Source organism: Nyctibius grandis, chromosome 13 (genome assembly GCF_013368605.1).
Source record: "Nyctibius grandis isolate bNycGra1 chromosome 13, bNycGra1.pri, whole genome shotgun sequence".
NCBI lineage: Eukaryota > Metazoa > Chordata > Aves > Nyctibiiformes > Nyctibiidae > Nyctibius > Nyctibius grandis.
This window is the reverse complement of record NC_090670.1, coordinates 7,955,217-7,967,426: the sequence shown is the minus strand read 5'-3', so window position 1 is coordinate 7,967,426 and position 12,210 is coordinate 7,955,217. Positions and strand designations below refer to the sequence as shown.

At 40.6% G+C, this 12,210-nt stretch overlaps 1 protein-coding gene and 1 non-coding gene across 2 annotated transcripts; both read right to left on the bottom strand.

Moving 5' to 3' along the window:
• Window positions 1-230: 230 nt before the first annotated feature.
• On the bottom strand, window positions 231-11,581 carry PABIR2 (PABIR family member 2). The gene is made up of 10 exons (XM_068411965.1): window positions 11,161-11,581; window positions 10,603-10,681; window positions 9,188-9,244; window positions 8,782-8,825; window positions 8,647-8,701; window positions 8,318-8,419; window positions 6,902-6,990; window positions 6,264-6,328; window positions 3,781-3,877; window positions 231-2,684 (listed from the first exon to the last, which is right to left on the bottom strand). The coding sequence occupies exons 1-10, from the start codon at window positions 11,274-11,276 to the stop codon at window positions 2,534-2,536; spliced, it is 855 nt and encodes a 284-aa protein (XP_068268066.1). The 5' UTR covers window positions 11,277-11,581; the 3' UTR covers window positions 231-2,533.
• On the bottom strand, window positions 2,769-2,910 carry LOC137669841 (small nucleolar RNA U109). The gene has a single exon (XR_011049185.1). It is a non-coding gene; the product is annotated as a small nucleolar RNA U109 (small nucleolar RNA).
• Window positions 11,582-12,210: the final 629 nt, after the last annotated feature.

Here is a 12,210-nt window from a genome sequence, read left to right as displayed (position 1 = left end):
TCAGCTATTAAGAGTATTAGAAAACTTAAAACCAAACAAGTGGTCTTACAGCTATGTGTGTGGAACAGAACACGGTCCTAGAGGGGACCCATTGCATTACCCAATGACATTCATTCTGAAACAACAGACATTGTCTGTGTGTGTGCATTACATGTGTATTTTATAAAAGAGCAATGTCTTCTGGAGCAGAGAATAGCTGGAACACTAAAAAAAAAATGCTGTAACAAGAGTGAACATTTGTGCGTTTGCTTTATGAAGCTTACATTCTAACATTTACAAAGGCCAGCACTTATATAAGACTCTCCACTAACAAACAAATCTGGAATACATAATTGTACAGGTATGTCAGCCAAAAATAAGCAATAGTTATGCTCATCTCCGTTTTAAGAAAGCATGCAATAGGCTTCCCCCTTCTGCCACCCCTTGTTCAGATTTCTAAATCACAGTACCAAGAGAAGCACGGTATAATGAAATGGGGGCACAGGTAACAGGTTGAATCTTATCACAGACCGTTTATCAGTATTTTGCAAATGTAAAAGCAGCCGCCTTTTACCATCAAGAAGGCAGAGAAGATACAAGAATGAGTAAAAAAATAATTAAGCGATTTAAGACATCAAAGATTCAAGAAATAGCACTGTGCATATACAAACAAAATTAACATTCAGTACTGTAGAGCTCATTTAAAAATGGCACCAATGGACAGTATTTTACAATATGCACATTTATTTGAGGTGGGGAACTAATGCTCCACAGGTGAAAATGATAATACAAATAATAGTGCCACTGTTGGCCCATTATGGTACTTCTTACAATTTAATGGAAACACTTTTAAAAATAATCTGGTATGTACACATCTCCTGGAAACTCAACGGCTTCTTCAGAACAGAAAAACCTATGGTTCTCCCCCTCCCCTTTTCAGCCAGACAGTATTGCCAGAGATTGTGCTCACTTTTAAAGCACATAATCTTACTTTAAATTCAGTGCTATATTCTTTCAAAAAAGATCAGAAGTTGTACTTTTAGATAACAAAAGCATTTATGTTACAAACATTCAAAAATGGAAGCTTATGATTCTGGCAGACAATGTTGCGTATTAAATACAAACCAGCCAGCAATTACTGAACATAAAAAACTTACTCAATCATAAAAAAATACTATAATTCATCACCACAGACTTTGTACATAGTTATAAATAATAAATAGCATAACACAGTAGATTACAAACAGATTTATTTTGCCCCGTTAAAGTCTTTAAAAAGTAAAATATCTATTGTCCTACCTCTGACTGACCAAGGTACTGTATCAAGACTACTCATAGCTCAAATATAACTCCTTAGCCAAACAATTTGCAGAGCTTGTATTCAAGTCAAACTTTGAAGTCTTTCCTTAGAAATCGAATGTTCACTTAGCTGCTTGCCCTGCTCATGACCAACAAAGGTATAAACGCTGTATGCAGCGGCCACAAAGGGTATTACATCGGCTGCCATCTCACAGCAGAGCTGGGGCTGCCCACAGCACCTTGCAACGGAGCACACTCCTTGGAAAGGAACATTAAGGAAAGCAGCATCGACGACAGATTCTGGTAAGCACTCTATAAACAAGCTGTACACAAAGGACTTTTCCCACCCCACCCCTCTGGTTTACATTCCATAATTTTGTAACAATGTCCCCTAAGGCACAAAAATACCTATGACCTCAATGCCACAGGAGACATCGATGGTGCCATACATGGTCCTCCTACACAGTAGTTTCAATAACTTACTTATCTGCACTGTATGTCTTTGATTGAGGCATGGATTAATTTTCCTTGGCCAAATCTTGCTGAATATTGACCTTATTTCATTCAATCTGTAGGATAAAGGATCTGGGGAGAGAACTATGCAGCTATTTTAATCATGTTCGTAAAGTATTGTTATTTCTTCACTGATTGCAAAAGTGCCAGTCATTAGTTATTTTCTTGTGTGGGTTTTTTTTTTTTAATGTAATAGAGTGAGATTTCCAGACCCACTGTGGTCTTCAGTAATACAAACAACTAGCAGCACTATTTTTTTTCTCCCTTCTGTATGAGAATTTGAGGCTAGTGACTGAAAAAAAGCAAGGAGAATAGTTTTACTCAATCGTAGAAGTGCCAGAGGATAAATTAGTATTTTCAAATCCTTCCAAACCAAATTATTTCCCTAGACATAGTGACCACGATAATAACAGAAGTATTTTCCTAAAAATTGCAACTCTAATAGGTAGATACCTATTCTCAGAATCAAAAGTGTATGCAAGTTCCTGAAAGCAAAAAGTTAGTATAATCTGAGCAGACATCTTGTTTAAAAAATAAATTCGCAAAACCAGACATTAATATGGTCTACAATGTCCATTAAATGGATAAATCAAAATCACTGGAAAGTCACCAAGGATTAGTTACAATAATTTTTCCTTTTAATAATCCTCGTGTTAATGGTTCAAGGATGAGAGTTTATTTCTCTGTACAAGTGTACAGTAAGGGAACAGCACAGCCAGACACTGACTCAGAACTTAGTAAGTCACTTCGGTGAGAGATCATCCATCAAAATGAATGAAGAGCACGAGTTTGAGCATGTTACTGGAGACTCTGTGGTTATGCTGCCTTTAGTCAGTGAATCAGAGGAAGAGCCAACACTGCTGCTACTCCCATCAAGAATATCCGAAGACAGGCTGGGGAAAAAGAAAAATGTTATTTAGTAACACGGGCGTGATGACTTTGCGTACAAAGCTGATGTACTTTTGCCTTTGTAGAAAAGATGTAGGAGACCTATACTACCACTCAGTCTTTACTTCAAGACTGGCAGCCCTGAAAACTCCTTGTTTTCTGTAGCATGTTATATATATATTCATGCTCCTTATGAGAATGAGGAGCAGAATTATTTTTTTTAACATGCAGGATAAATTGTGACTCTGATTTTAATCAGTTATAGAAAAGAGGTGAAAACTAATGAGTATAAAACCTTAAAAGGTTATATGAAAGAAATAATAAGAATCTAATCAGCAATGCAGCAAAGATGTCATTAATTAGCTAGTATGTTCTTTAATGTTTCACTACTCAAAGCAAGATTCTGGAACGTAATTTTCCCTCTTAAGTATGAAATCCACACACAGGAATTCCTAAGTCTTGATACAAGATTCCAGAGGGCACATAAATTGATGCTCTTGCAATTTACCTGGAAGCAACACAAAAAACACCCCCAACTTCTGGGCAGTTTCAAGTCTGTAGGTAAACTGAAATTATGGTAATACACAGTTGATATTTTAGAATACTTTGTATCTGACTCTTGATGCAAAAAGAACTCAGCTTTTTATGATCGTAATACAGAAAGGAGACAGACTATAACACTAAAAATCATGAATGTATCAACATGAGCTACGTAACTGCAGAAACTATCCACACACCCATTTTCTAAGTATTACGAGAAGTACCACAGATACTATATGATCACTGCCTGAACATACTGAAAGGAAGAAGCATCTTTGAAGCAGAGTAACTTTGTTTATGAACCAACAGGGATTTGTAACAATTATGTTCAGTATAAAAGTTCCCATGCACAAAATCTAGGCTAGAGTCTGCTCAGGAAGAATTGATCAAAGAAGCAGAAACATTGTTACATTACACTACCACACCAATAGTTCCCAGTAATATGCATATGCAAGCTACACACAAAGTATTTTTTTTCTGGGAAAAAAACTCAAAACAAGAAAGCTTGTGATAAATGCACATTCTCTGTTTCGGCATTTCAGGGCACATAAAATATTTTACCATGAACTGAGATCTGTCAGATGTGTCACATCTGGAGAAAGCATGTTGGTTGTTCCTTGAAAAAGTCTCTTTGGCTGACTTTCAGTTTCCATTTCACCTAAGGAAAATAGTGCAAATAATCAAACTCACTTGAGTCTCTGGAATGTCCATTTAATATTTATCTATTGTAAAAGAGAGGTTTGTCCCACAATAGAGCATGGTTGCATCTGTAACTTGGTAAGTCTTCCTATTCAGCCAACCAAGCACTTGGGTAAGACATTAATTCGATGCTAGCTGTTGTTTAATCATCTAGTCCATCCTTAATTTAACTAATGCTTCAGCAGTATCTGAGGCACTACAACGATCTCAAAGACATAAAACCAGGCACTTGCTATTTAGACTACAATCAGACAAAATAATCTAAAGCAAACTAATTACTGTGACTTAATTTTAAGTAAGCAGCTGAGATGAGACAACTGACAAGCCAAAATACAGACATTAAAATTCTTGATCATGAAAATAGGAACGCCAGCTTGGTTCACAGTTTCACTCTCCTGTGTACAACAAATTCTGATGCATATGTACACTTCTACAGAAAAGCTGAATAGAAAGAAAATTGGCATGCGTATGCATTTCCACTTACTCATCATGAATCACACTATCTTTGTACCTGTAATAATCTACTGACATTAAAAGATCAAACATGATGGGAAGAATTCATATCATCTGTTTAGTATAATCTGCCCCAAGAATGAGCTAGCTCATTAATAGCTTCTCTACAATAGACACATTGGAAATATCATGAACTTGCCAACTAAAAAAAGAAAACCAACCCTTTCAGTTACAGTATATTTTAATTTTTAGTTTGGCAACAAAAACATATTAAACAGAAATAAATTTTCTGGCTTTTTACCTACACTGCACAGCAGTTGTGGTGTCAGTTTGAAAAGCTGACAGAGGTTAAACACTACAGCAAACCAGTATATGTTAATATGTTATGCAAGAGAATTATACTACCACTCATTTAATAAAAGCCTGATAATCCCCCCAAATTTCCTATTTCCTTTAGCCCACAGGGATACATTCCCTTCTTTGAAGGGATGGAATAACAGCTTCTATCAAGCAGAATAGGCAAAACACATTTATAAAATAGGTGGTCTTATACAAAAATGAAGAAAACCCAAACCACCAACTTGGGTAACTCTTTTGCCACTTGAAATTTCACAAAGACAAACGTGCACTGCTACAGCACATTGCACAGTCTACCAGTATTAACTCCCTACAGCACTGAAATGTTCTTCAATACATTCCTTTCTTCACTCCACATATCATGGTAGCAATTTGTTATGATGTCACGTCTGTAGAATATGAACCGTAAAGCTAGTGCTAAAATTCAGAAAGTAATAGGATTATGTATTTAGGAAATTAGCTTCATTTATATGGATTAGATGCCTTAGAATCAAGTAACATTTTGAAAATTCCTTGTTATTTCGAGTAAAAAAGGCAAACTCATCTCTCCACTTTGTAAAAGATGCTCCACAAGAGCACACGGATCGGGTGAGGAAAGCTTGCCCTTTACCTGCACTGTTTTTAACACAATCTGTCTAAAGTCTATTGTAAAATGTTTAAAGTAAAACAACACAGTATTAATATCTATTGATCATTGAACTTGATAAACTTTTGTTCAATTTTTAATGCATCTAAAATTCACAGAAAATAACAGCCAAGATAGAATTGGCGTCTATGAGAAAACTTTTCTTTCCCCTGTCAATTCAATACAAATTAGACAACATTCTTTATCTGATAGGAAAAGCAGTCCTAAAAAAAACCAATAAACAGTTAACTTTTCTCAAAGGTTAAATATAATTCTTGTAAAATAAAAGGACATGCTTTTGGTGCAGTTGAGAATGCCTAAGTTAAAAAAATGCAGAAAGGATAAGCATAGCTAGAGGCACACTTGTAAATATTTCAATCTTACAGTTCTGCTATGGAGACTTATTCTGGGATGTAATTTGAATATCTTGAACATGGAATACCTCCAGGAAAGAATCCAGTTTTCCGCCTTCAGGAGGGAAGAGCACTGATCTATTCCATTTCTCTAAACTCTCACCTTCTGAACTTTCAGAGTAAAAACAAACATTCAGTACTAAGTTTGGAAGATACTGCATGATAAGCAACATTCCTAAGATGATCTGAAGGGTGTGCACCATACAGTGCTACTCTTAGGAATGTCAGGGCTTATGAATGTTCATAACATTTAATTTGATGTGAAATAAAGTTTGCCTCTTCCAAGCAGTAGCCACTTCTGAAGTTTTTCATTCTTGTGTTTTAGACTAGCTACTTTACATTGTATTTTTAAGTTACGACTAGCAAATTCCAGTTCACCATGGATACAAGTGCATTATATTTACAGAACAACAGAAAAAGATACGGAAGAGAGAGAAATGTATCCAGCTGCAAAACTATATGCGTATTAAAACATCTGATAATGTAAATACACATACCTTTTCTTTTAATGGGGCCAAGAACACTGGGCCTGATACAGTTGATTGGACTTTGACTCCTCCTGCTAGAGAGAGAATACTGATACTCAGTCAGGCCTGTAAAGGTTCCAAGTCTGAACAGCACCATACCTAGCATCAAATCAACACAACCACATCATATGAAATGTTCTTTAAAACTATTCCCACACAACTAGAATGCTTGGGGAGTCCAAATACATATATAACAAAGAAGTGCTGCCTATTAGAGATTATCTGCTACACGAAGCTGTAGTAAATTTTCTACTGTCTTATCCTTCCCTTAGTGCATCACATCCCCACTTCAATCCATTTACAAATTGTGTGTAATATTTACATAAAACTGATATGCTGACAAAGTTAATAAAGTTCACTTGAAGTACCCAGGAACTTCCTCACAAATTACCAAGTCTACTTTGAAGTTGACAAAGGCTCCTACAAGAACACCCACATAAAGCTACCATCAGTAAAAGTTGAACTTTCGCAGCATTTTTATGTGGCAATGCTTCAGCTATTCTAAAACTAAAGTCTCTTTTAATGTCTTAACATCAGCTTTAACTAATCTTTATGCTAGTCTTGGAATTTAAGCCTATGTATACCTGTTACCTGCAGAGGTTACTTACTTGGTGAATCGCCTTGTTGGACTGGGAATAGGACTTGGAGGTAATCCATTGCTGCTCACAAACATTTGCAATGATGGTGAAAAACATTGCTGCAGAAAAGGCCACATTAAGATGCTTCAGAATTTCCTTTTAAATACTGAGGTGTTTCCCCCCATCCTCCAAACAAAACATCCCCAAATAAAGAAAACCTAGTAACAGAATAAGGCAGAGATGATCAAACGTAATCTTAGAAGCATTAAAACTTAACTTGCAAAAATATACCGGCTAATGCACTACTGCTCAGGTTAACCTAAAATTCAAACTCACAAGGAATCTGAAATTGAAATAGACCCTGTTTTCTAAGTAAGACGGTTGTTTCTGTTCTTCCTGTTACACTTAAAAGTAGCAGTATAGTACTCAGGACCTACTTCTTTCAAGGGGTTTGTTAAACAAAAAAGTTGAGTTTACTCAAAATATATCTGACTTGAAAATTTAACACAATATTCCAGAGTAGAACAGAGTATTTAGCTCTGTAGTTCTGCAGCTAATCTGAGCTTAGCCCATGAATGCCCATAGCTAAGCACAAAAATGTTTCTGCCAAGTTATCTACCACTGCTTTACAGTTGTGATTCTAAAGGTACAGGACCAATTGCCAGCATCACTGTTATACTAGAAACACATTCACCCAGCACTCGTGCATGGCTGTTCCATGCAGCAACACTGGTAGAGGGATGCAATAAAATAGTAGCAACACAAAAAAGCAGAGCCACGAAAGAGGGTGAAAACAAGGTCAGGCAGACCATCTTTAAACACAGTTGCCAGTTTCTCTGTGCTACGTTTCAGTTTTCCAAACCTCACTGGAAAAAGTAGTTTACCTAAGATCCATCTCTTCCCTTCTTCCAGCACCTGCCATCAGTCTTCAGTGCAAATTCAGCATGCCCAAGTCCTTCACAGTGAGTTTACGCCTTCCTTTCCATAACTAACGGACATATTCTCATCCTCCTCACCACACAGATTTGCAGCTTCTGGTCTTTGCCTACACTCTTACTCTACACATATGATACATTCCGACTTTGGTGCCTCTTCCCCAGCATCTCCCCACTCATGCAGCTGAAGATCGTGTCCAAATCTGATTACTCTAATGACCTCTTCCAGCTTCCCTAGAACCAGAACCCTAATCTGTCCAAACACTGTGCAAATAGCAACTGAAAACATTCAGTGTGACAGAACTCACACGCTGCTTAAACTCTGCAGGCTCTAAGATGGTAGCACCTGATTCTCAGAAATCAGTAAAATGTGGGTTTGGGGTTTTTGTTGTTGTTTGGTTGCGTTTTCTTTAAAAACTATCAACAAATTTGTGAAGTTACACGTCTTCACAGTTCACCTTGGTCTAAAATTCTAAAATGTTCTCTCAGTTTTGTATTTCACTTATCTTACCTTTCCTATTCCTCTTGTAGGTGAAGGTGCAGGCGAAACTGGAATGAAGTCTATTCTCTTCGGGGAGGAAGATTTCTCAGACTTGTCCAAGTCATTGTCGCTCTGTAAATACAAGGTTTCAAACTTAACACTGGTACAGGACATTCCCTTGGAATCCAAGGCACAACCTTCTAATAGAAAGTCATTGGGCCAAATGCACAAAATAGCTAAAGCCAGATGAACTTAAGTTCTTCTTAAATTATTTTCACAGTTAATTCCTCTCTTTCCCTTAAATTCGTCAGTTGAGTGTAGAAGCAGAATTAAATAGGAAACATCTATAAAGAGATTACCAGGCTCAAGCTTTCCTCCCATGACTGGCTTATCTGCATTGCTGTTTGCACTTCCCTAGAATACAAAAAATCCCATCAGTAGCTACAAAGAGGATAACTCTGGCTATTTTATCATCTTGTTTCAATAATACTCACCTTTCATGTGCTGTTTCTCTGTTCATTAAATCCACTCCTTCCTCCTACAGGAGATAAATGTCGTAAGTTTTCCCATAACATTTAATTCATCCCAGGTACTCAGAATAACGCTCATTATTCAGTAATTTGAACAACAGGAGCACTCCAGAAAGAAGAGACTGCAACCAGCCCAGCTCACTGTTTCTCTTGAGAGAAACAACACCTCAAATATGCAAGGTAGTTTAAACACGACAACAATAAGCCTTGCAAGGACACTTCCTTGTTGAAATTAAGTCTTAAAAAAGATTACGTTTCCTCTAGTACTTGAAAAACTCAATAGGAAAGAAACTCCCACTATGTAAGTACTTCAATATTATATAATATGTTTCATTCTGTTATTAAATATACAGAGAAAAACTACACTTACCCTCCTAATCTGATGAAGTCGGCTACTAGGAATACGAATGGGAGATGATGACAACAACTGGAAAAAAAGTGACAGCCACAATGATAAAATCACACACCACCAGCTTGCATACATCCTATGTACCATCACCTACATTCCTAGTGAATTAAAAATGAGCTGCACAACATGTGGATGACTCAAATAATGTTGCAAAAAGAAAACACTGACCTTCACGAGAAAAGACTTGTCTTACCACTTACAAATTCATTCTATCACTCAGCAAGTGGCACAGATCTCAGGCTTGCAAGCAGATACTGCTTAGCATCTCAAATGCACAAATAGCTATATATGCTGTTTAAACAAGTGAAGTATTATAAAAGAAACCACAAACATGATACAATTCCCTACTGCCTTGAGTAAGATGACAAACCCCTGTACTAACTTACTCAACCAGCTGGCTATTATAAAGGAGAAATCTCAATTTTTCAGCTCAGTCTTGAACAACACTCCCTAAAACTTTACTTTTGCAATTCTTCAATTGCATACAATTTTATGCATCTATTCCTCTGGAACTTTGGCTACCATCACATACCAATGGGACAACAGTTCCCACTGAGGATCTCCATGTGTCAATTTAACACCTACTAATTTGAGTTCCAAAATTTTGGATTCTTATTTTTAAGAAATCTCATTAACAGAAGATTTTGAACTAAAATTCCAACTTGCTTTTTCTGAACAGAAGACATACAAGAAACATATTTCAGGACTTTAACTTCTATGGATTTTGAGAAAAACAATACTTAATCTTCACTACCCTCAGATCAGAAAGAAAAATTTTAGTGGAAAACGGCATACAGATGCCCAAATCAACAAGGAAAGGGTGAAAAAAAGAAATGCAACATCTTTGAAAAGTTAAATAACTGCAGCACTGTACACTACCAGACATAAAATACAGGGTAGAATATCACTCAGTAAATAAATTACTTTTCTTTAAATGATTTTCTGACGTCGTGTTTAGCCTTTGCAAAAAAAAAAAACCAAAAAAAAAAAAGAGCGTCCCTGTCAAACAAACAGGTCAACAAAGACTTGTGACTCTCTCTTCCATTGTTACAACAAATTGAAACACCTTTCAAGACTTTCAATTGTTGACAGCAGTTTTCTCTTCCAACCAGTGGTCAGGTCCAAATTAACTTTAAGACTGTACTTAATACTGGGAATTACACATAGCTTCAGCTTTTGTTCTCTTCTTGGGGACACAGACTTAATACACCAGTATTATTTCATTGTAGGTTGAAGTTACAGGTGAAAAAATGCATATTCTGCAGCCTGCAAGCTTGCTAGGATGCTTAGTGCAAATACAAATCAAGTTTAACTTCATTTCTCCAGCGCAATTATTTCTTGTTAGGTGTAAACAAAGCATGCTTAAGATTCCTTACCATACCGTGACGGCTCATAACTGTTGTACTGTTCCTGCGAGTTCGAAACACATAAGGCTGAAAAACCTGTGAGTTGTCACTGGAGGGGGGAAAAAAAAAAGTTTTGTGAACAACTTTCTAAGGTGTGCTTTACCAAAAGCTACACAGTGCTACGATAGAGGCCCCAATCTCCAGCGCACTGACAACGTCGATTTTGTTTCAACAGCAGCACTACTTCAGGGCAGGAGCCCAGCAAGCGCTTTTCTCCTGCCAGCCCGCAAGTTACCGGGGTAACTCGCTGCCTTGCCTCGAGCATTGCGAGAAACAAATGACACGTTTCGGAGGCCTCCACCGCGCACCAGCCACGGCGCGGGGAGAGCCGGGGGCCTGCGGGAAGCACGGCCAGCAGCGGGGCTCGGCACGCTCCGGGAGCGCAGGAACCCGGCTGGCTGCGACGGCGGCCCATGCTGCTCGGGCAGCCGAGCCCTGCCAGGCCGGGCGCTCCCGGGGCGGGCCCAGCAGCCGCCGGGGCTCCGGGCCCCGCCGCTGGCGCCGCGGGCCGGGCCGGGCCGCGCTCACCTGAGCCCGTGGATGAGGGGGGCGCTGTTCGATCTCCTCAGGCCGCCCCCGTCGCTCGGGGCCGCGGCGCTCCCCGGCGGCAGCTCCAGGTCCAGCTCCATTTTCTCCTGAGCCATCTCGGCAGCGGCGGCTCCGGCTCCTCCCGCTCCGCCACGATGCCCATTCACTGCCGGCGGCCGCAGCGGCTCCTCATGCCGCCGCTCTCCCCAGACAGGCGCGGCGCGACCGCCCCTACAGGCCCCGCGGGCGGCGCCGCAGGCAGAGGCCGGGGGCGCGCCGGGCCCGGCGAGGGGGGCGGCCCCAGCAGCGTCCCATGCCGGGGGCAGCCCGGGGGGCAGCCCGTTCCCCCACCCGCTGTCGCTGCCGGACGAGCTCCCCGGTCGCGGTCCCGCTGCCCGCGCCGGTGCTGCTGCCGCCTCCTCCTGAGTGGAGCGAGCGCCTCAGGCCGGACACCCCGCCGCGCCCGCCGCCGCACAGTGCGCATGTGCAGTAAACGGGGCGGAGGCAAAGCTGCCCGCTTCCCACGACGCATGCGTCCTGGAACTGCATCCCGCCTCTGCGCATGCGCACAGCACCGGCGTCAGGCCTGAGTGCCAGCGCCGCCGGCGGACCGGCTCCCGACAGGCTCCGGAGGCGTCCGGCGCCGACTGGCGGACGGGGCGGGGCGTGTGTTTGAAACGGCACAACGGTCGCGGAGAGGGAACGCCGCGTCAGGCGGGGGCGTGGCCTGGCGGGGGACGAGGGTTCGAGTCCGAGGGCGGCCCTAAGGCTCGGTGTATCCGTAACCGGGTGAATCCCGGGCTGGGCTTGTGCCCTGACCCGGCAGAGGGCAGCGGTAGCCGTGTTCAGGGTTAGATTCTTGCTCTCCAACTCATGCAGCCTTTTCCAGGGTTTGTCCCAGCGTTGTTTTACTGCTGAAGAATGTAATGGTTTTTTCATGAGTAACGAGAATGCGAGCTCTGCGCCGTTTTCAGAGATGTGGCATAAAGTTCGTTATGAGACACGGGATTCTAGTTCTTGGCTGTATTTAGGTTGTGTACAATTCAATTC

Excerpts from the sequence above, each read along its gene's own strand:
- PABIR2 (XM_068411965.1), bottom strand. The coding sequence starts at position 11,276 with ATGGCTCAGGAGAAAATGGAGCTGGACCTGGAGCTGCCGCCGGGGAGC. Across the intron at positions 6,329-6,901 it reads CCAACAAGGCGATTCACCAA|CAGGAGGAGTCAAAGTCCAA; the intron begins GTAAGTAACCTC and ends TTCTCTCTCTAG. Across the intron at positions 3,878-6,263 it reads TGGCCCCATTAAAAGAAAAG|GTGAAATGGAAACTGAAAGT; the intron begins GTATGTGTATTT and ends TATTTTCCTTAG.